Source organism: Entamoeba invadens (genome assembly GCF_000330505.1).
Source record: "Entamoeba invadens IP1 unplaced genomic scaffold scaff_1105074725849, whole genome shotgun sequence".
Classification (NCBI taxonomy): Eukaryota; Evosea; order Mastigamoebida; family Endamoebidae; genus Entamoeba; species Entamoeba invadens.
This window is the reverse complement of record NW_004440189.1, coordinates 328,258-351,801: the sequence shown is the minus strand read 5'-3', so window position 1 is coordinate 351,801 and position 23,544 is coordinate 328,258. Positions and strand designations below refer to the sequence as shown.

Here is a 23,544-nt window from a genome sequence, read left to right as displayed (position 1 = left end):
TGGTATAGTTTAAACACAATTAAAAAGGTGACTCTAATATTCCCACATTTTTAATCTATTATCACCTAAAATAAATAGCAACTTCTTTGCTCGATTATTTGGTCATTTATTATCAAAAAAATTGCCTTCAAACTATGACAATTTAACTCGAAACACCAAATCCCACAATATTTAACCAAAAAGTCCTGTTTTATTGGAAAACAGGAGACCACCTTAAATAGACAACATTCTTCTATAAAAAGTTGAGACGAAACTTTCAATTTATAATGTCCACAAAAGGAAATGCAAATACAAACATGGATGAAAGCCTTGTGGGCACACGTTACAAAGAGTGGATATTAACAAGTGAATTAGGTTTTGGTGGGTTTGGTTTGTTACTTGATATGTATTAAACTCGAGTTAATAAAAAGGAAGTGTGTACAAAGCACAAAACACTGAAGAACCGACTGTTTATCAGGCAATTAAAGTTTTTAAAAAGGCCGACGATGCTTATGCAGAGATTAATGCGATTCAGAAATTAGGGGACATCAATGGGGTAGTTAAGATGTTAGATTCCGATTCAACAGACTTTGGATATGTGATGACAATGGATTTATTTGGAATCAGTCTTTCCACTTTTCGTTCATTACAACCAGACAAGAAATTTTCGCCAGCAACATCACTCCGGTTACTTATTAAGATGACACAAATCATCACACAAGTTCATTCAGTTGGGTTAATCCACTGCGACATAAAACCGTCCAATTTTGTAATGAAAGGAAATGACGAAATCGTTTTAATCGACTTTGGGTTGGCAGAGTCTTATATGGATTTATACGGCAACAAGAATGTCATAAAAAGGGACCAAAGTTTCAAAGGGACTTTATGTTACGCTGCACTTAATATCCATTTTGGAAAGTCTCCGTCACGGGCAGACGACATCACTTCCGCATTTTTCATTTACTTTGAAAATTTACTTGGCACTCTCCCATGGAGTGGCCTAGATGAGTCAAACACAATAAAGCAGAAGAAAATAGCTTTTGCAAAGACGGAGATCTACGATTACACACAAATTAAACTCCAAGTGATCTCATCGTTCCATTCCGTCTTAGGTCTCTTGAATGGTGAAGAACCTCGATATAAAATGATTACATCACAATTGACTGAATTGCTTATCAATGATGGGAATAAAGTGAGTCCATTGTTTGATGTTGATGAAGTTAAGTACCTTCCTCAAGAAGATAATCCTAACGATTATAAAACAACACCTATATCAAAGTTGGGTTCGTCGTCTAAGAAAATTGTTGTGACTCCAAGACAAAGTCCTACGAATGAAGAAATGAAAGAGCAATTGATCCCAAGAATTTGGAAGGCAGTTTCTATGTTTAACCCAACAAGAATCAGTTTACCTTTTTTGTAATTTAGTGTTTGTTCTCGTTTTGGTGTATTTACTCATTTAAAACAAAAGTTTATTTGTCATCTTTTTTTATTAATATTGAATCAAAAAGTTTAATTAACTTTGATTTTATAAATCATTTTAACCTTCTTTTCTGTATCAAAATAGTGTGTCTATAAACTAGAGTATAGTAATATATTTAACCATAAAATGGAATATCTAATAAGTATTTTTGTATAGTAAAAACAATAGAATAAAATAGTTAGATATACTATCCTCTTTCGAAAAAAACATTTTTTTTGAAAAAACACTTTTAATAGAACGAGTAGTAAATTTAATTAAAAATAAATTATTCCAAAGACACTAAAAGAAAGTAGAAAAAGAAGATAAGAACTCGAAAAGGTAACAAAAAAGATTGATGGCACAGAATAACATCTTTCTAGTGAAAGCTGTGCAAGACATTTTATCATGTACACAGCGAAAACAAGTACAAGTCAATGAGATATGTGAAGTGATCAAAAAACAAATCAAAGAGGCGAATTACGGAGACGATTTGATGAAAGGAAAAGAACAATTGATTTCCCCTCTTATTGAGGTCATCGAAGAGTCACACAAAGCAAAGAACTACTTGATGTGTTGCAAAGTAATTGATTTGATCGAGAAGTTGTTACTCTACCAATCAATTAAACACGTTGAAATCACATACAAAGGGCAATCCGTGGACGTGTTGGTTACTTTGATTAATGTCTTGTCATCACTCTTTCGATACAATTCACTTCAAACCAATTTATATGTCGCAAAGTGCATGACCACAATTGTTGACAAATTCTCAATTACTTTATCTACGCCCTTTATTATAGCTATTTTCAAAACAATATATGATATGTACATCATCACACAACCTTCAGACGTTTGTTTTTTATTAACAAAATATATTATATTATAATTAATAGAGAATACTAATTTGCAGACAAACAATGGAGCTTATAAGATGTGTATTGGAAGAATAGTAGATATTGTTGTATCAAAGATGAATCAAAAAAGTGAGGTGAATGGAGAATATCTCAAAGGAAATATCCAACAAGGAACGGCTTTACTCTTTTGCATGTCACAATATGCTACAGAGAACTGGACAGAAAGAACACTTAATTTGGGGATGTATAACAATTATGTGCAGACTATCACAAATGAAGCAAAGGCGTATGTCAACATGAAGTCGAAGAGAATGGTACTCCCACTGATAAAATCATATTTAGACAACTTCCCACCAGAATTAGTGGTACAAGACATCATCACTCCCAAGTTTGTAGGCGACTTGACGGAGCCTATCATAGTCAATTCACTCGACTCAACTGAAAGTGTACTCAAGATGTCTATAGAGATCTTAGACATTTCGATAGCGAAGTATCGGAAATACATGAGGAACAATTTAGGGTTACTCTTCAGTAAAGTAGTGACTGTACTTTTAGAGGGGAATAGTGTTCAGCGACAGTTGATAGTACTTGAGTTTGTTAAGAAACTAGTGAAGAGTGGTACTACTATTATCGAGTTGTTTGTGAACTACGACTGTGAGGTAAGCAGTCCAAATGTATTTGAGGACATTGTGAGATGCGTTGTGAAACTTCTTCAAACACCCGAACTCAGTGCTTTATGTATGGAAGTCTTGAGTCGGTTATACATGTTGATGACCACAGCGACTGAACATTGGGAGAGTGACTTACATAAATTACTGAAAGAGGAAGACCCCGTAGTTCCCGAGTCGACGATTAACATCATCCAACTCAAACAACAGAAGAAAATAGTGACTGATGGTCTTGCGGAGTTTGAAAAATCGCCGAAGAAAGGGATAGCATTTTTCATTGAAAAGGAGATGTGTACTAACACGGCCTCGTCCATCGTCACATTTTTGCACCAATTAAGTGGGCTTGATAGAAAAGCTTTTGGCGATTACTTAGGTGGGATAGATCCACTGAATCAAGAGTGTTTAAAGGAACTTTTGAAGAAATTGGATTTTTCCAAGTTGAGTATCGACGAATCAATGCGAATCATGTTTGCTGCATTTGTGATGGGTGGGGAGTCACAAGTAGTTGGTCGAGTGTTAACTGCGTTCTCCGAGAGGTATAGTGAGTGTAATCCCGGTGTCTTCGATAACATTAGTGTGGACGAGATCTATCAAATAGCAATGTCGATTATATGCTTGTCGACGGAGACGCATAATCCGAACGCGAAGGTCAAAGCGTTTGATACATACGACAAGTTTAGAGATGTTATATTGTCTGATAGAGGATTTAACATAAAAATGAATGAAGACCCATTGAAAGGGATATTTGAGCGAGTCGTAGCGACTCCATTCACTATCGCACAAAAGGACGATGAGCCACAAAAGTCCACAATTATAAGAGAACAAGGGGTCTATAACTATGAAGCTTCGCATGAAGTTGTTCGCGAGATGCACGTCTTCATTTATAAAAATGTCTGTTACGAAGTGATGCGGTTCTGTTTTGTGACACGAGACGAAAAGATGATGAACAGAGGAGTGACTTTATTACAGTCTGCGCTGCACTTAAGTGCCATTTTCTTCTTAGTTGATTCATTGGATTATATCATTCAATTGATGCGGTCACTGGCGTGCATAGATCAACCACAATACATCGAAGAAAGGCATTTGTTAGTGATCAGATCATTGCTAAGTGTTGCGCAGAATGACGGCGAGTTCTTGTCGACGGGATGGATCCCATTTTTGAGGTGTTTATTTGAAATCGAGCGATTGCGACAGATAGCGAGTGGGTGGGGAGAACAGGCGATAGAAATCTCATATGAGAAGACGGACACTATCTACCCCATCGAATACAAATTTGAAGAAAAAAAGGTGAAAGAATTAAAAGAAGGTGAACGACCGATCCTTCCATCCGGTGTTATTACACAAATCGACGCAAGTGAGATCAACGATATCTTTTGTGCGAGTGGAAATCTGGGCCATCGAGGCGCAAAGAACTTTTTCAGCGCGTTGTGCCAAATTGTGTTGGAACAAATTGATCAAAGGACCCCAGGACTGTTTGCGTTCCAGATATTAGTCGTTGTAGCTACTTCGAATAAAGAACGTGATGAAGTACATTGGGCCCCATTTTGGGACTCGTTGTCGTCCCTTTTTAGAAAGTGTTGTATGCACCCCAATGAACTCGTCGCAATGGGTGCCGTCGACTGTTTAAAGCAATTGGTTTCATTGTTTTCAACTGTTAAAGAAGAAAACTGTGAGAACCAAAAACGGGCACTTGAGCCATTTGTGTATGTCTTAGCTGACCATCAAGATGAACGAGTGAAAGAATTGGTGCTAGCCGGGATCCAAATGTTAGTCAATAATTCCAATTGGATAAGTAACATGAAGTCGGGGTGGAGGATTTTATTTGAATGTGTGAGGATATCTGCGGAAGAAGAGAAGATTCGGATGTGTGGCTTTGAGCTACTTAAAAAGTTTTATAACGAACATATAGAAGAGGTGAACAAGGAATTCACTGTTTTTGTTAATTCGCTGATTTCATTCCAAAAGAATGGGAATGCGAGTGGAGAGGAGTACAACAGAGAGATTGTGAGAATGTCTGGAGAGATCTTAAAAGGAGCAGATGAATACATTGAAGGGAGTGAAATGGAGAGTATTGAGAACATACAAGACGTTGCAGAGACACATATGACACCAATGTATCTCCAGAATTTGCCGAAAAACGCTGAGGTCTACTTAATAAAGTACTTGCCTTTATTCACATCATTAGCTGCAAGTGCGACAGGAAAGTACGAGTCTGTAGCGGAATATGCGATTAAGGTAATAACACAAGAGTTGCTTCAACTGTCACCAGAACTCACTGAAATAGTGTTTTACCGCTCACTTTATCGATGCTGTGTACCTGAATTTCCACATGAAAATCAACGAGTGCTTGGGTGTGTGTATTCGGCTTGTTTACAGTTGCCAATCAAACTGACCCTTCCTGTTGTCTCCTTTGCATTTAATGTACTTTTGAACCATGAAAAGGCGTGGGAAGAAACAGCCAATTTTTTGAAAGAGTTCATCGTACACAAAGATTTCAATGAAGTCGCAAATCTCTATTTAGACCAAGAAGCACTTTACTTTAAACGGGTGGTCGAAGCTATTAAAGGCATTTCATCGTCGACTGTGGGGAAGAATCAAAGAGTGAAACCAAACAATGTTATTCCATGTGAGAAATGTGGAGCTAAAAACGTCGTCTATTTCATGTACCGATGTGCTGGATGTTTTCAACATTATTATTGCGAGAAGTGTTGTGTCAATGCCCACACACTCGAGTGCATTAGACATTGGAAGAAGTGGAGAATAATACAGAACGGATTGAGTACAATAGCATCGAAAGGTTTAATACAATATATCAGCGCAGTAGAAGATTTGCCAATCACTGAAAGGATGTTAAAACAACTTGAAAGCCTTCAAGACAATTTGTTTGACACAATGGAGAAATTGCCATTGGAAAGCATAGCAGAGAACTACGAAATAGTCGTGAAAGCGATCGTTACAAAGCACGTTGATGGGTTGGAGATATTACATGACATCTCTTTGGACTACTTAAAGAAAGTATTCACCAAACGAATTCAATATTACTCGGCAAATAGTTTCATGAGGTGCAACTCAAAAGAACTCCTTTTATACGTCTTGGACCAATTCGTCAAAGTCGAAAACAAGGACTTTTTGGAAATGGTCCAATTCGCACATTCCTCAATTCTCAAATTGATAGCCTCGGACGATTTGGACGTCCGTATGAAGGTCATAGACATCTTGAGTAAGACGGCTCAGTTAGTCCCCATCAAATTGTGACTGAATGATATCTTCTTTTAAATTACCTCTTTTAGTTTCGTTTTAGTTTATTTTACTAGTAATGAATAGGAATGCATCGAAACTATTAAAATAAGAAACTAATTAAACGGATGACTTTGCCGAATAAAAGCACTTCATTTCCTGCTGGAGTACCTTCGATAAAAGGTGGAGAGTACACCGCACCTTCATTGGCGCGTCGGACAACTCAAATGCCATTAAAACCAATTGTCCAACAATCGAATAACGCAGCAGCAGAAGAGGGACAAATAATGAAGAACCAATACATCTCGCAGACAAATCGAATCATTGGGTCAGACTTCTTAGTAAGAAATGTATTACTTCAACGCATCAGAGGTGTCCTTCAGTCCGACGAGGACGAAGCTGCTTTGTACGTTGGAGAAGGTGTTTCCGAGGTGATTTCTTCAGCTGCGAATGAAATGCTTTGGAATGCAATTTCAGACATTGGAAAGACAGCGGAGACGAAGATTAGTCCTGGGGATGGTGTGAAAGTGACATGGGTAGAGTCCAAAACTGATAAATTACGTGCGGAACTTGAATACAAAGATGAGAAGAAGCCGCGTGAAATACGGCGCGATGGGAAACGCGTTATTCGTGTGACGATGAGTGATGTAATGGCAACGCGGAAGAAGTTACTTAAGCGTGGAATACGACGAGCGGAGATCAAGTCATATGAGAATAAGTGATTGTGTTAACATATCCATCTCGAACAATTTTTAATTATAAACAACTATAATCTTTAACTATTCCCCTTCGATCTATTTTGAAACCATAATGGAACTGACACATATAGTAAATGTAAACCTAATGTTTTAGATGGGAAAGAAAGACTTAAATGATCTTTCTGTGTCTAAAGAATCGTTTGAGGGAAATGACTTGGTAGAGAGAAGAAGCTATAACAGTCCCTATAACAAATATCATCATCCATAATGACATCGTGTTTGTCGCTTCATTCAATCCTCTGCGCGAATCATATAACGCGACACACTTTTTAACATAGTCATAAATGGTCGAAGCTTGTGAACTTGCTTCGTCACTCATTGCATCCACCTTGTTTATCGTTTGTTTTTTGATCACATTGGTGTCGTCTTTTTTGCCATCAGCAAAATTTATTTCGACTAATACAGGAGGAGCTCCTCTTGTGTCAGAGGAGTCGATCACACAGACGTGAAGTTTGTCATTGTCGGAAGTGAATAAAGACCCAAAGTTCTTGCTTATCCCTTTCGGATCAAAGTCGGAAGCAAAGACTTCAACTCGCTCGTTCTTCTCACCACGGAAGATTTTGAAGACTACATTGCGATTGCTCGGAATTGCATTAGGTGGAAAGCGGTAGGTTCCAGTGATCTTTTCTTTGTCAAATCCCTCCTCGAAGATACAACGATATCCGTTCGTTGGAACTTCCATCATGAATGATTGGACTGCAGAAAACAGCAAGAGAATGACCAACATTCGACTCTTATTTTTCAGTTCATTTTCTTTGGTATTTCGTTACTATTTTTTAATTCTTTTGGTTGTTATGTACTTGGGTGTTGAATCGATATTTCTTGTGTTTTTGATTACCAAAAATATTTTTTTGATATTTTACTCAAGTGGAATGGAATTGGTGAGGATTTAGTCGAAATACCTTTTTTATGGGTAAAAGTTTTATTTTATTATTTTTATTATTATTTTGGTTTGTTTTATTAATAATTTTACTATTAAAAATAGGATATGTTTATTATATAAAAACAATTAAAAAAACTATAATAAAAGGTTATTTACAATAGTAATATTATAAAATCAAAATGGATTTCCAGATGACTGAGTATATAATAAACAATAGTTTGTTAATTATAATAGAATAGTAAAACGAGTCGTTCAACTCCAAAAGCAAAGCATGTCGCTTACTTTGAAACAAAAGTACATTAAGCTCCTTCTAAAATCCGACGTGAATACACACCTCTCCCGCCTCCAACCATTTTTTGATGTACTCAACATCAACACTACCAAAGATGGCATTAATTCCCAAGTTGTATTAGACACTCTAGTACCCCTTCAAGAATTCTATAACGAAATTGGACCAGAACACCCATTGTATAGTACTTTGACTGGTACTTTACTGAAATACATCAAAATGATCGACAATATCCCTTTAAGTAATAAACATCTCCTCTTCCTCAAAACAATGATTGGGCATCCGATGGGGGCTTCTATTCACGAAGATGTATTTTTAATGATCACAAGTGTGTTGACCAAAGGCTCTGAAAACGACGTGAAAATCCTGTTATTAGCAATGGCATCACAGTCATTTGTATCTTTTTCAAAGGAACAACGAACAGACCTGATTGCTCTAATTCACGACAAACATGGTGCCAAAGAGAAAATTGTCCGCCCTGCACTTGGACTGGTTGCAGACGATTTAGAACCGACTCAAGTGACTTTAAACCACGAATCAACGATCTCCGAGAAGTTAGAGTATTACATTAAATTGGCTCAATTTGACGAAAAGAAGTACTTCAATGGTTTGGAGTCGACGTTACAAGATGTATTGCAATTAGACTATTGTCGAGTGAATCACTTCTATCCACAAATCTTTCATGCTCTTGCAATAGTAGCGAAACATGATGTTAGAACGCTCGACGACTTCAGAAAACATTGCACATTTGGTTCAATCCCCGACGAGAAGATGAAAGATGTGGTGACGCGCTTTGCGACGTATTTTGATGACGAGACTCTCACACGATTTATCGAGACGAGTCGTTCACATATCTCATTACAGTATTCTCCGAGTGGATGCGCACCGAACGCATTCTTGTCAATGGTACTCTTCGTAGCACAGTTGTGTGCCATTAAAAAGGAGAAGAAGACGAATGTCGATGTCCTGTCGTATTTGATTAACTTAGTGAATTACCCACTGACCGAAAAGGACTTTGCCATCTTAAATTCCCTTCCCATCTTCACTTCATTAAATGAAGAAGAACTGTATAAGATATCAGTTAATTACATCATCACCTTTTTCAAATTGGCAGACACGGATATCCTTAAAGCAAAACGTAATGTCCCAGAAGACCTCAGTAAAGTGGTGAATGCAGTTTGTTCGTTACTCACAAAAATTGTTGGGACGTTGACCGACAACAAACTCCGCTTTGACCTCTTAAAAAAGACGATTGGGATCTTCATCAAACTTAGTAATTCAACGACGCCAGAAGCATCTTTGAATATTAAAAATAGAACAGAAGTCCAATTGATGGGGAAATTATTAGAACCAATTAGCTTGCTGATTGAAGGGATGGAAGATATGATCACTGAAGAAGCCGACTTGAAGCTCTTTCGGACGTTTTGGTTCACATGTGTTGTAGTGAAGTATGTGAAAGAAGGCGAACACCCATCAGAATGGTATACGTGTGTTAAGGACATCGCGTTTAACATACCACCTTTATTAATGAAGAAGAGTCACGTTGAGATCGAAGTTGAAGGAGAGATCTTAGCTATTTTAACGCGATTTTATAACATCGAACAACACAAACTACTGTATGAGGACTTTTTGAAAACTACAGAGTTGGGCATTTCAACACGTGGGTCACAGCCAAATAGAATATTAATGTTCGTCTCCATCTATTATTTGGAGTTATTCCGAGGTGAACGATTTGGGTTTGGGTATATTTCAGAATACTTAGATGATTCCATAGGAGAAGAGCCGATGTATAATTTCGTTATACCCGTCTATGGTATTCTCTTTAAAAAGATTCTGAATGTCGTGAAGCAATTACTGTCATCGGAGAAACTCTCTGTTTATGTGAGAAATAAGGCAATGACTCGATTGGTCAGTTTCTTGATAGTGAAGACAACAACGTCGAATGATAACACATTCAACTTCATATCGAGTGCATTGAAAGAAATAGTAGATACCATCCCTTATGTCGTGTATAACAAAAACGTCCTCTTTTTACTCTTGCAAATCGTCGACACCATTTCAAAAATGAACACATCGAACCCCCTCGACGTGAAAAGAATTCGAATAGCACAAACAGACTTCTTCATTGAGACGCCAGAAGACTCTTCTTCGGGACAAAAGGTGGCTAAGAACGTTAAAGACTTTGCAACATTATACATCCAGTCTGGATTCAAGTTGCAGCCAAGGTTATTCTCTCATTTGGTCCAAGCCTATATTTTACAGCTTCCAATGTCGTCGTATAACTCGAGTAAAGGTGTGGAGTTAGCATTAAGTATTGGGAACCAATACGTTGACATGTCTATGGTGGTGTCTGACATATCTCAAAAGGCGAGTTTTCTTGGGTTTGCAAAGATGCATAACCAGAGTGTCGAGACACAGCAAGCCGCTCTTTTAAAAGCAATTAAAGAGACGACGGGGAATAAAAATGTCTTACTCAAAGAGGCGGTTTCATTCATAGTACTTAACTGCACCAACGTGAGCGAATGTGCTGATTTGCTTCAAGCCATTGTAATGATCCCAATGGAGAAGTTTGATAGTGAAAGTGTTGATAGTGCAGTGTCCAATTGGGAGTGGCTGATGTGTGTATGTACAAAGGAAATTGGGAACTATATTCTCCGTTTAATTTCATTAGCTTGGAATAAGACTATTATCAAAAAAATTGGGTTGTTTAACGCGATGTATGTCACTTCCAATCCACTCTCAAGCAGTGTTGGAAACACAGAACAGATGACACATGCATCATCAGTTGTTCCACACCGAAACATCATTAAATTTTTGGACGCATTACTTCCAATAGTCGAAGTGTTTAAGGACGGACTGAGGCTTTCTATTATTCATCAAATAGTGCAAGAGTCTTTGAAGGCGAAGATGACCCCGGAGCCGAGTTCTGTAGGTACTCGGTTCATGTTATTGTTACTTGGGTTGAAAGTGATTCAATTGAGTCAGAAAGAAAAGATCCATTATATGGGGATGATCCAAGACATTGAAAATGTCGGGTTGGAGTGGTTTGAGTCGAAGCCGGAGTGGTTTGAATGTTGTAGAATGCAAGCGGAACATGATGTCAATACTTTGGTATCGTTCAACACGGTGTTAATAGCGTTGTTGAGTCAAAGTCGGGATCGGAAATATAATATTACAGAAGACCAAGTTGAGGATATGAAACAGAAAGCTATGTTACTCATCCCATTTGTTGGTAATGAAGTAGAACGAATAGCTGTGTGGAACAACCCATTGAATATCATTTCAAAGCAATTTCCGAATCAAAGACTTTACATTGACTCTTCAATACCTAAAGAGTATAGAAGACGCCCAAAGGACTTAGTCTTACTTGCGTGGTATTATGCACCAAATTTAGTTGTTGGATATTATAACAGATTTACTACGAGCGCGAACTTCAAATTGGTCACACAACAAATTCTTGCTGAACCAACGAAATTGTTGAATAACCCACAAGCCCATGTCTTCATTGCAACACCGGAACACATCGAACAAAATATTCCTCAACTGAACCAATTACTGTACTGGGAGAGTACAGACCCACCTCATGCGCTTAATTTACTGAAGAAAGACTTCAAAGCGAATCCATTTGTGACGTTATATGCACTTCGCGTGTTGGATACATTTGATGAACATACGGTGTTATACTATGTCCCACAATTGGTACAGTCATTAAGATATGACAATTTGGGTATTGTGGAGCCTTTCATCATCCGAATGGGGAAGAAATATCAATTGATTGCTCATCAATTGATATGGAATTGTGATACATACTCCACTGAATCAACTACAATGACTGTCAAACAAGACCCCACATTTGTTGCGAAGTTGAAAGAGATCAGTAAGAAGATAGTGGAAAATTATGACGAGAAGGAGATGTCCTTATTCAAGGCGGAGCGCGGCTTCTTTGAAAAATTCACAACGATCTCCGCTGGACTCATCCCAATTGAAAATCGCGACCAAAGACTCGCACAATTGAAGGAGAAACTCGGCGAACTGCAAGTTGACAGAAGTGACTTGTACGTCCCAACAAATCCGAACGCCATGGTGTCATCTGTATCAAACCAAGGCTGTGCATGTTTGAGAAGTGCAGCTAAAGTCCCCATTTTAGTCAATATGAGAGTGAAAGAGAGATATACTGGCGTTGAATCCCCACTTCCAATCATCTTCAAGGCTGGCGATGATATTAGGTCTGATATGTTGGCAGTTCAACTCATCGAGCTTTTCGATCGAATTAACAAGCATTCTGGTCTTAATATTTATTTGTGTCCATATCGAATCATTGCAACAGGACCAGACTGTGGTATCATTGAAGTCGTTCAAAATTCGATGTCGCGAGATCAAATTGGTGAGAAGTGTGAAGGTGACATGTACACGGTTTGTTCTTCATATTTCTAGTAAATCGTTTTAAATAGTAAAAGAATATAAAATATATTATAAAGTATAATATAATATAACTCATAGTACTTCCTTGCCAAATATGGTGGTCGAAAAACTGAAGCCTTTTACTCTGCCCGAGCTAACTTTATTAGAAGTATGTCGGCGTATTCAATAGTTTCGTATATATTACAAATCAAAGACAGACACAATGGAAACATTTTGATAGATGATGAAGGTCACTTGATCCATATCGACTTTGGATTCATGTTTGATCGATCGCCCGGCGGCGACTTGGGTATTGAAAAGTCGCCATTCAAATTGACAGAAGAAATGATATCTATAATGGGAGGGTCTCCCATTGCAGAACAATTCATCTGGTTTATGGAACAAGCAGTCAAGTCGTTTTTAGCACTCAGAGATTATTATCAGTCCATCGTCACTTTAGTCGAGTTGATGCTCGACACGAAGATGAATGTCTTCAAACCAAATTCCTTGCAGAATCTTATCAAACGATTTAATCCAGACAGCAACGTGACTCAAGCCGCTGGGTACATGTCTGGGGTTGTCAAAGAGGCGTTCTCGTTGAAAGGAACCTTTTTCACATATTTCTATGATAAATTCCAGGCTCTTGATAATGGCATTTCGATGTGATCTAATTGAATTTTCTTGCTTCTTTTATTGGCAGGAAGTTTGTCCTTCATATGGTTCATTAAATAGTTTATTTTTTTATAACTTAAAAATTTGCATTAAATTAGAAAATAAACTATAATGAACTATAATATACTATAATGAACTAAACTGAAGAAGAAATCAACACAATGAATTTACAACGCAAAGAATACATAGTGGATTGGACACATAATAGTTGGCACGAGAAGTATAGTCTCAACAAGTCTTATCAAGCAGGGAACTAGCCCATGACACTTGATAGAGGACTTGTCGACTAACTCTCTAATGATCTCAACAAAGGATAAAAGGCAGGAACGAATCCATGACACCTTTTGCTTCACAATGTCGATCATTCACCGTCATGACTTGGTTGATATCTCTTCTTACTTTCAAAGAAGTAAGGTAACGTAGAGGTGAGTGGAGTTTCAACAATGAGTGCTCAAGCAGGGACGTACCCATGACACTTAAACAAACTCAATGTCGACTCAGATTCCTTGCTAGAAATATTTCTCTACACATTAGCCATTCGTTATTCGTCTATAAAACAAACAATTAATGTCTTTTGTGTTGTGCCAGTGTTTGATTGAATGATATTCCAGATTTAAATATAGCTAGATTCTGTCGAGTTTAAATATTTGTCATTAATCACTCGTCTATAATAAAATAAACTACAATTTACTATATAATTAATACACTTGGATTGTATTTTTTAGGGTTTTATTAGCTTTTCAAAAAATAAAGCGTGTTTTAACCGCTTGTATTCAGGAAAATATCATTAACAGTAAAACAAACCATTTTGTTCGTTTTTCGTTTTTTATAAATTTTTTTCATTCTTTTTGATTTAAATTATTTTTAAACTCAACAAATACCAGTTTAATTTCTATAAAAACACTTGAGTCAATCAATACATTGTCTTGTTAACAAAAAATAATTGATTTTTGTTTAAATAATTGGAATCATATAAAATAATTTATCAAAAAAAAAATTATAAATACAACAAAAATCTCAACTTTGAGTTTTTCATTTGAAACGAATAAAAAATTGTAAAATGTTATTGTTAATGTTATTCCTACTCCATCAAATGGTATTTAAATGGTATGAAATAACAAAACAAAAAACACAAATTTACATAACTAAACACAATCAAAACAAGGAGATTTGGCTTTCATTCTCCTCGCACCCAAATTCGCTTGGGGTGTTAATTTGCAAACATGGGGTTGCCATTTTGACTCTTTCATTTTGAATGAGCCTAATAAAGTATTCGTCGATTTCCTTGAACGATGGCCGGGCGTCGACTTTTCGTTGCCAACACTTTTTGATCAGTTTTCTATAAGGGCATTCCCTTGGTATTTTGAGTCGATGACCTTGTAATACAAATTGATAGATACTTTCCGGGGTTTCAAATTCCTCAACATTATATGGGGACCGACACAACCAGATTTCTAACATACAAATTGCATATGAGAACACATCCGACTTCAACTTAATAACGCCGTCCAATCGTAACTCGGGGGGCATAAACATAGGGGTTCCAACATCATTGCCATCGACCAAATTAGCCGTTTCTATGATATTTTTTGACGTCCCAAAATCAGTGACTTTGACCACTACACCCTCATTAGGATTCTCGGAGATCACCAAACAATTGTCGGGCTTTAAATCCCGATGGATGACATTATTGTCGTGGAGGTATAACATCCCACGTGCAACGTCCTGACAAAACCTAAGACGGAGTAATGGTTTTGTTGGGACCGACCTCAAATATGTTTTCAAAGACCCCATCGGGCAGTATTCCATAACAACGCAAATCGATTCATCATCAACACAGACACCAATAAAGGAGACTATATACTGTGACCGCAATTTCTCGAGTAATGCAACTTCTTCTTGAAATTTCGGTGTTAATTCTTTGATGTTACAGATGTCCGTTTTGAGGACTTTGACTGCTACATCCTGCTTTCTGTAAACGCCATGGTACACTATTCCAAAACTTCCTTGTCCAATCGGTGACTGATCTAAATGGATTTCTCCCAAATCAAGTTTAGGAGAGAGTCGACTCCGAATGATGAACGAGAGACTCGTACTGAACTTTTTAGCTTTGGTATAGTCGGGTCTATTCTCCTCTGATGATGCAGTGTTCTGTAACGACCCAGTGGAATATGAACTCTTCATATACTTCGCCGATTTACTCGAACGCATGTCAGACTTCGCGACTTTATGAGGCACTTTCTTCTGCTTTTGTAACTCCCCTTTCATCAACTTCTTGAAATGAGAATAATGCACTGTGACATTGACATCTTCATGTGCTATAGTGGTGCAGTGCACTATTATTTCAATTTTCACGTCCTTTTCGCTTTTCGGGCGAATGACCCCACGAAAGGGGGTGAACCGGATGTCATACTTTTTGTTTGAAATCGCGTGGAATAAGAAACTCATACTTTCCGTTTCAGAATAATTTGTAATGACACACTGCGTCTCTTCGATCTTATCGACTTCCGGCGACGAGTATTCATCAGACAAATTGATTTCTGTCGGTTGGATATTAAAAAATTCATTGGGGATATTCAACGGGTAGCAAAATGCCGGTTCAAACGGCACAATACAATTCACAAAGACGTTCATCTGTTCATTGTATTCAAATCGCAGTTTCGTTAGAAGTCGTTTGTGCTCAGACCATCCAACAATCAACACTATTATATATAACAGTGTGTATAACAACACACCAGGAACAAGTATATATAACGTTAAATGGCCCGTAGAGTACGTCCTACATGTTTCTAAACTCGTCGCATACCATCCAGGTTGACATTCACATTCAACACATCCACTCCCTATATCACTGTCACACTTCTTGTGAGTATGTGGTGTTCTTATTAAGAATAACAAACCTCTTCTCCTTCATCCAAATGCTTATTACCACACGTCTCACGCAAACACCCTCTTCTAGGGGATGCATAAGGAAGATAGCCAGCAACACAATGACAAAACAAACACCCAACACCTCCATCACACTCTTCATAGTCATCAACTCGATTATTCCCACACGTCAACAACGCACATTTTGTAACGTTATTGATCTTCACCGGCTTTGTTGGGTATTTGCAGAAACACGTCGATATGTCGCAGAAATAGTCATCATCGGAATTTGATATATCGCACTCCTCTCCAACGTCGACCACCCCATTCCCACATAAAGTGCAGACCCCATCCCTTTTGATATATCCCGTGTTACAGACACACCCTTTCTCATTAGTCGAACATGCTATTCCATGGACGCAGTTGTCGTGACAAATCGTTGAAAAATAAACGGGAAAGGGATGGTGCACCATCGAGGACACAAAAATGAAGTAATTTTTGTTAGGGTTTAAAGACGCAACCATTGACGCATGGACCTCTTTCCCTGGGTCCGAAAGTTGTTTGCACTTTGCTGGTAATTTGTCGCAATCGACGTTTTGTGGATCAACAGTGTTCTCGACTTCCACTAAATGTATAAAAGTGTTAACGCTCAAATTGCCGTCTTCCAAAGTTGTGATATACAACGTGTTATTTGTCCCATTAAGAAAAAACCAAGTCCCCAGTTCTTGTCGAAGCACACAAATCGATGAACTTTTAACAAATGAGTTGTGCCCAATATCATACTTAATCGGCGTTTTTGAGATGTCGTTCCAGTTCAATTGGATGTAGCGAGTACTACACGGGTGGACAATTTTCCGAATATACAATTTGACGTCACCATCAGGCATATTCCCAAACGATCCAAAGAGTTGAAGGAAATACTTTCCGGTGTTCATTTTGAGTATCAATGAAGCAGAGAGTACATAGTCATCTAATGCACTATTCTCACCATAACACAATGAAGGCTCCAATGTCGCATCCTTTTGACAGTAATTCGTGATCGAGAGACTTGAATCATACCCAGTGTGCAATTGTTGTGCATGATAATAATTAATAAGTGGTAATGTGTATACATTGTCGGTTTCAAAGACGTAATACCCCTCATCTTCAACATCCAACGAAAACCAAATGCCATTAGTATATGGGTTTGAGGGATCGACAACTGCAAAACAGTCGTCCCGCGTGAGTCTAAAGTCCTGAAGCAAAACTATTACTTCCATTGCGGTCGATTGTGATGCGTTTAAAACCAAATTTCTGGGTGTGGTGATAGTGATGTCGTTGATTGAGTCGTTGCAACTATTGATGTCTGAGGCGGAATAAGCGACACAATTCATAAATCCGTCCATATAAAACCCATCACCACAACTATGACAATCGAAGGCATAGGCTGGTTCTTTGCATTGGGTACATTCGTTTGTAGAAATACACTCCGACAAACATCCATTGATTAAACAATTTGACGAAGACGAGGGAATGTGGTTTGTCAACGTTGAAGAAACAGAAAACGCAGTCAACAAGATCATCAAAAAATTGAACGAAGCCCAAACGAATTGGCCAAGTTCCAAAGTGAACATAAAAAATACTTTTCAGTTTGAATTTCTTTTTTTCCACAATGATAAAAATTTAATGAAAGTTATACTTCCCGTTTTGTGTATAACTTTTGCTGTACAAATCGATTTGTTTGTTGTGGGTCTTTACTAATTTCGAATGTATTTATAGAGAAAAAAGGTATTTTTGGAAAATACAACTGTCCACTTTCATTATAAAAGTATAATAAAAAGTATTTTGCACCTAAATGAATCTACATAATGGGTGTTTTTCGTTATTCGTTTTTCTTTCATTATTTGTGATTGTTTCCATTGAAACTGATTTTGCCGGTAATATTACATAAGAAAAGACAAATCAGTGGTATAATAACAAGATCAGTCAATTCCAATAACTAATAAAAATAAGAAAAAAAGACAACCAATCAATTACCATTTTAAAACCCTTTTTCATTAAGAAATTCTCCCGTAAATTAAGGATAATATAGCCTTTTATTCAATTGTTTGTATTTGTAACGAAATTATTACATCAAATAATACCAAAAATGATCAAACGCCGCTCATTAAAAAAAGCAAATTATTTTAGTGTATTTTATCGTATTTTATCAAGAAAAAAAGTTTGTTTTTGTTGAACCGATGATAGAATGTTATATTTTTAATGTTGAGAAATTATTCCAGTAAATACATGTGATAGATCGGGCTTAGTGTTGTTTGTTATTTGTCGTATTCAGGTTTTGCCAATACAATAATAAACAACTTTTTTGATCAAACCGTCTAAAAAATTTTAAACTAAAATTATAAATATATAAATACTTCACATCGAAGTTGATTGGAAAAAATGACGTTTTTAATCTATTTTTCTAAATTTATAATAAAGTGTTTTTGATTAGAAAAGTTATTTTTGAATTTAAGTAATCAACTTTAAAAATACTAAAAAACAATTAAAAATTCAAAAATTCAAAAAAAATTAAAATAAAAATATTATTATACAGTTAACGAAAAAAGTGGGATGCTGAAAAAAAAGGGCTGCTAATCTAAATATTAATCAATTTAATATTATTAATAATAAATAATTAATATAAATTTATTTTGGTTTTGTCATTTTATTAATTCTTTGATTAATAATTTATATTAAAATAAATAGTAATTTTATTATTTTTCAATTAAAATAAACCAATAGTTACGAGCATCCTCCTTTTTCTAGCATCCCCATATTTCCTCCTACTGTAAAAAAAACAAAAAATGTGGACTGCAAATTGGAAAAAAAATATTTAAATAATATAGAAAATAAAAATAACCAATTATTATTATTAATAAGTTATTTTAATATCAAACTACAATTGATATATTATAAATAATAAGCTAATAAATAACAAGTTAAGAAATGAGTTAATACAGATATACTACCAATAATTAAAGAAAAACTAACTTTTTTATATTATTTTGTATCAATTTATTAATAATTTTAATAAATATGTAGTTTTTAAGTAATTATAATTACCTGAATTATTAACAAATAAAATATTTTAATATCAATTTATTTTTTTAATATTCCCTTTTTTATCATATGTTAGTTTTTTAACTAATGTGATTAGTATAATAAAGAAACAACAAAGTTTTGTTCAAAAAAACATTTATCTTCCGAATGTCACAAAACTTGGATAACTTTTTCTTGTTACACCAAATTGAAAAATCAGATGCAATCATTTCTAAACAGCTCCCCTATTGCGAAAATCTCACTAAAACAATTCAGAGTTGAATACACAACAACACAATACGATTTTTCTTACCCGACATTTACAGACAATCCTCCAACAGTTCCATGTTACAATATATACATTACAGAGTCAGATGTTGCGCTGACAAAATGCCCAAAGAAAGACGGAAAATTTTGGTCATCTTCGGAAGATGCGCAAGCACTTTTTTTCAAAATGATTTACCTTTCTCTTGAGCTTAACTCTCCAAAGGACGTCGATTCGAAAAGCGTTATGTTGGTTGAGACAAAGCCTTTTTCCAAAAAGATTTTGGAAATTATATTTAAGTCCAAAGATAATAAGTCGATTTTTCTCCAAAAGTTTCAAGAATATTTGACATCAACTAATGCACAAAAAGTCTTTCTGTGTCCACTTTACGACTATCACATCAAAACACATCATCTTTTTCCTCCTTTTGTCAAAACTTGTTTAGATGTTTTGAGTACTACCGAGGCACCTTTTTATCTGGAAACAGAAAGTAATGAATTGTTCGACACTATTAATGCTATTAACAACAACTCACTGAAAACTCCCCCGTCGTTTTCACTGTCTTTCCAATTACTAAAATACTACTTTAGAGCACTTCCATCTCCTTTAATACAACAAACACAGGACTTATTCGACGTTCTCAAACACGAACAATCAGAACAAATACAAGAACTCAAAATTTACTTCTCCTCAATAGAGAAAGAGGTTTGCGCGCTGCTTGCTGCATTTTTCCAGTCACTCAATACACTATCGGAAAACTCAGTGAACCACACAACACAATCTCTCTCTTCATATTTTACTCTTGCGCTTTCATGGGACACAATTAAACCTACAGACAAACGAATGTTTGATGTTGTCCAGTTGATGATCAAAGAAAGTAAACATATATTCCCCACACTCTGAGGCTTATTCAAAGTTTTGTATCGTTTTATTATGTTTGTTACAAAACTTTAGAACAACACAACTAAAATTAAAAAGTGCAATTGGGTTTACAGGGCAACCTTCAGCACGAGGACAATCACACCTCCCACAATGAGCAACAAAAGGATCAAAACAATGATTTTGACTCTTGTTGCTTTTTGGTATTTTTCGGCCTGTTTGATCTCCTGCACCGCTTTTGCGACGTGTTTTTCGGTGTGCTGAATATTGTAATCAATACGATCGACAATGGTGCCCTGTTCATGAACCAATGAGTTGAGTTCCCTTGTCATTTCAGCAAGTTCTTGAACCGTTTTAGCAATCTTTTTTATCTCCTCAACTCGACTATTCACCAGCTCTTCCGACTCCGTCAGCATGCCAACCTGTTTTTCATCAAATCCAAATGAATAAACTCCCTCATCCTCCCCATTCGAAAAACAATCGTCAAACTTTTTAGTTCGTTGTTTCAGTTCTATTTGTTAGAGAATTTGTTTTCTATATGTCATAAATACAAACTGAGGAGATAGTCTTTGTTTTGTCGTTTAAACTTTTCTGCAACCGTGTTGACGTCGTCTGCAAGATTAATTTGAACGTTTTGGATGACAGTGGGATTGTCAATCTCTTTAAATCGCGCAAATTGTGTGACGCCATTTTGCATTTTTCTCAACATCTATTTGTGAGGAATTTTGTTTCGTATGTTGTTTAAAAACAAACGGATTTGACTTCGTTGGTCTTAGCATCAACGTCCCTACCAATTTGTTCATAATCATCAAGATCGATTGACAAGTATCGTTTTTGAAGTCTTCCAAGCTCTTCCACTATTTGTTAGAAATTAGTTTTTGTTACAAAAACGGAAGCAACAAACTTTTTAAGTCGCATTCTGCGATTTGCGATTTGAGTTGGTCGACCACAGTCGACCACTGTGGCTGGTCGTTCAGTGGAACGACTTGTGATTGAAGGTCAACTATTGTTGTCCCCAAGAACGCAACCCGCTGGTCGAAAAATTCTGTCGTCCAGTCTCGAGAAAATCCGATAGATATATTACTCATTTTAGTCTTTTAAATTTTTGAGTTCTTTTTTGGGTTTTGGCAAGAGTCTCGTTTTGATGTGTCTTAATTTTTCGAACATTTTTTCGCTCTTATCAGTTGTCCCATTCCAGTAACATTGTCATTTTATCATCTTGAATACTTATACAATCTCCTTCAATCCGATTGATTTAAACAAATAATGACATCAAAATCGTTTATGAGGAAAAAACTCGGTTTTTTCAAAAATGTTTTTTGTATAAGTAAATTTTGTATTCCAATTTCTACTATAAAAAACTATATTTTAGAATTTGTTTTTTAAATCTAGAAAAAGAAAAAAATGTTAAAAATAGCCAAACCGAACTTTAAAAAAGAGAACTTATAATTAAAACCTCAAAACAGAAGAACTTAAAAATTTACTGAATGATTCTATTTTATCTATTATTTCAGGTATTATCTCACCCACTTCTCAAAAAGTCGTTAAATAAAGAAGAGATTTTATCATACAACATAACAGAGACAACACCAAAGCATTTTAAGAACACTTTATTAGGGTTTGTCACACCATGGAATCTTCATGGTCTTAGTGCACTTGAGAAGAATAAGCACAAAATTGACATTGCTTCTCCTGTCCTATATACTGTATCATTTATTGATGGGCATTACAAAATAAGAGGAGATGATGAACTTAAAATCGATGGGTATCCGCGTTATTCATTTGAATCAGTTGAACAACCGCTTGATGTTGTTGGCAAACTAATAAAAGAGCATTGCAAAGCACACAATTATAAAGGATTAGTTGTTGATGGTGTGTTTTCTATTTATTCCCATTTCAGAAAACAAGCAACAGACCAACTCATTTTGTTATTTAAAGAACTTGACGGGCTTGATATTATCATTGCAGTCCACCCATTCTCATATTTTACTTATAAGGAAGTTGAAGCTACAAAGAAATACGTGAAGATGTACGTCGTGATGACGTACGACTACTTCAATCCAAATCAGAACAAAAACACTTTTAATGCGCCAATCGACTTTATTGACAAAGCAATGAAATCACTTGGCGCAAAAGGACCTCAATTCGCTATTGGCATTAACTTCTATGGATATGCCTTTTGTAATGGAAGAGGGAAAGTCGTCGTCGACAGAAAGTCGTATTTTGATTGGCTGAAGATGTCTTATGGACAGATCAAGTGGCACGACGAAGAGGAGGAACACACGTTTATATCACAAGATTGTGTAGTGAATTACCCGACGCTGCTCTACTTGAAAAAACGAATAGACTACGCAGAATTATATAATTATAGTATTAGTATATGGGAACTTGGCCAAGGTCTTGATTACTTCCTTGATGTTTTCTAGTAACTTATGAAGAGTGTGATGAAGTATTATAATTTAACAGCATTTCTTGTCGTGTTGTTGTTGTTCGGTTGGATTTAAATCGATTGTGGAAACAACCCTATTTCATCAATTCAGTTAATTTTAATAGAACAAAAGTAATTGATTAATTTAATTAATAAATTGAACATTACCATTAAATATTGATTCGTAAATATTCATTATAATAACACCATCACATTTGTAAGGAGAGTTGAATAGAAAACAAACATTGTTGGGTCGATCTTTGTCGCATTCATCGCAGTTTTGGAAAGTTCAACAAACGCATTTTCGACGTTGGTGGCATCTTTTGCACTCACTAAAAAGTGAGGGAAGTTGTTGAGGTCACACCACGACTCAAAACGAGTTGTTGTCAATTGCCATTCCATCTCATCAACATCGGACTTATTCGCAACAGCTACAAAGGGTATCGAGGAGGACGTACGTTGGACTATTTCATCTTTCCAACTCGCGAGGTCTTCAAATGATTCTTTCGAAGTGAGAGAACAGACTAAAATACACCCGTCAGTCCCTCTGAAAAAGTTGTCGCTTACACAACGAAAACGCTCAGTACCGCTTGGGTCCCACACATTTAAACACACCATTTTGTCTTCAATAGAAATTTGTCGAGTGGAGAGATCGACGCCAACCGTCGATTTATAGTCGCATGAATATTTCCGGTTAACAAATTGGTTGATCAAACTTGTCTTTCCGACAAAGCTATCTCCGAGGACAAGAATTTTGAGAGTGACCTGCCCAGCCATAAAAAATTATTTTTAAAAAGATCACATCAAATTTTCGGCACCATTTGTTTTGAATGTTATTCTAAATAGT

At 36.2% G+C, this 23,544-nt stretch overlaps 10 protein-coding genes across 10 annotated transcripts; 6 read left to right on the top strand and 4 right to left on the bottom strand.

Moving 5' to 3' along the window:
* Positions 1-266: 266 nt before the first annotated feature.
* On the top strand, positions 267-1,399 carry EIN_224410 (casein kinase I, putative; the record flags this gene model as incomplete). The annotated part of the gene is made up of 2 exons (XM_004254921.1): positions 267-369; positions 411-1,399. 2 exons carry the CDS (start codon positions 267-269, stop codon positions 1,397-1,399), a joined length of 1,092 nt encoding a protein of 363 aa, XP_004254969.1.
* Positions 1,400-1,793: 394 nt separating this feature from the next.
* Positions 1,794-6,212, top strand: EIN_224400 (guanyl-nucleotide exchange factor, putative; the record flags this gene model as incomplete). The annotated part of the gene is made up of 2 exons (XM_004254920.1): positions 1,794-2,285; positions 2,346-6,212. 2 exons carry the CDS (start codon positions 1,794-1,796, stop codon positions 6,210-6,212), a joined length of 4,359 nt encoding a protein of 1,452 aa, XP_004254968.1.
* A 110-nt stretch (positions 6,213-6,322) lies between these two features.
* Positions 6,323-6,916, top strand: EIN_224390 (hypothetical protein; the record flags this gene model as incomplete). Its single annotated transcript, XM_004254919.1, has 1 exon — positions 6,323-6,916. The coding sequence occupies one exon, from the start codon at positions 6,323-6,325 to the stop codon at positions 6,914-6,916; it is 594 nt and encodes a 197-aa protein (XP_004254967.1).
* Positions 6,917-7,061: 145 nt separating this feature from the next.
* EIN_224380 (hypothetical protein) lies at positions 7,062-7,679 on the bottom strand (the record flags this gene model as incomplete). The annotated part of the gene is made up of 1 exon (XM_004254918.1): positions 7,062-7,679. One exon carries the CDS (start codon positions 7,677-7,679, stop codon positions 7,062-7,064), a length of 618 nt encoding a protein of 205 aa, XP_004254966.1.
* Positions 7,680-8,106: 427 nt separating this feature from the next.
* On the top strand, positions 8,107-13,191 carry EIN_224370 (phosphatidylinositol 4-kinase, putative; the record flags this gene model as incomplete). The annotated part of the gene is made up of 2 exons (XM_004254917.1): positions 8,107-12,537; positions 12,625-13,191. The coding sequence occupies 2 exons, from the start codon at positions 8,107-8,109 to the stop codon at positions 13,189-13,191; spliced, it is 4,998 nt and encodes a 1,665-aa protein (XP_004254965.1).
* Positions 13,192-14,352: 1,161 nt separating this feature from the next.
* Positions 14,353-17,678, bottom strand: EIN_224360 (serine-threonine protein kinase, putative; the record flags this gene model as incomplete). The annotated part of the gene is made up of 2 exons (XM_004254916.1): positions 14,353-16,056; positions 16,098-17,678. 2 exons carry the CDS (start codon positions 17,676-17,678, stop codon positions 14,353-14,355), a joined length of 3,285 nt encoding a protein of 1,094 aa, XP_004254964.1.
* A 1,667-nt stretch (positions 17,679-19,345) lies between these two features.
* EIN_224350 (hypothetical protein) lies at positions 19,346-20,293 on the top strand (the record flags this gene model as incomplete). Its single annotated transcript, XM_004254915.1, has 1 exon — positions 19,346-20,293. One exon carries the CDS (start codon positions 19,346-19,348, stop codon positions 20,291-20,293), a length of 948 nt encoding a protein of 315 aa, XP_004254963.1.
* Positions 20,294-20,379: 86 nt separating this feature from the next.
* Positions 20,380-21,357, bottom strand: EIN_224340 (syntaxin-16, putative; the record flags this gene model as incomplete). Its single annotated transcript, XM_004254914.1, has 4 exons — positions 20,380-20,780; positions 20,825-20,978; positions 21,023-21,126; positions 21,174-21,357. The coding sequence occupies 4 exons, from the start codon at positions 21,355-21,357 to the stop codon at positions 20,380-20,382; spliced, it is 843 nt and encodes a 280-aa protein (XP_004254962.1).
* Positions 21,358-21,756: 399 nt separating this feature from the next.
* EIN_224330 (chitinase, putative) lies at positions 21,757-22,695 on the top strand (the record flags this gene model as incomplete). Its single annotated transcript, XM_004254913.1, has 1 exon — positions 21,757-22,695. One exon carries the CDS (start codon positions 21,757-21,759, stop codon positions 22,693-22,695), a length of 939 nt encoding a protein of 312 aa, XP_004254961.1.
* Positions 22,696-22,892: 197 nt separating this feature from the next.
* Positions 22,893-23,474, bottom strand: EIN_224320 (hypothetical protein; the record flags this gene model as incomplete). Its single annotated transcript, XM_004254912.1, has 1 exon — positions 22,893-23,474. One exon carries the CDS (start codon positions 23,472-23,474, stop codon positions 22,893-22,895), a length of 582 nt encoding a protein of 193 aa, XP_004254960.1.
* Positions 23,475-23,544: the final 70 nt, after the last annotated feature.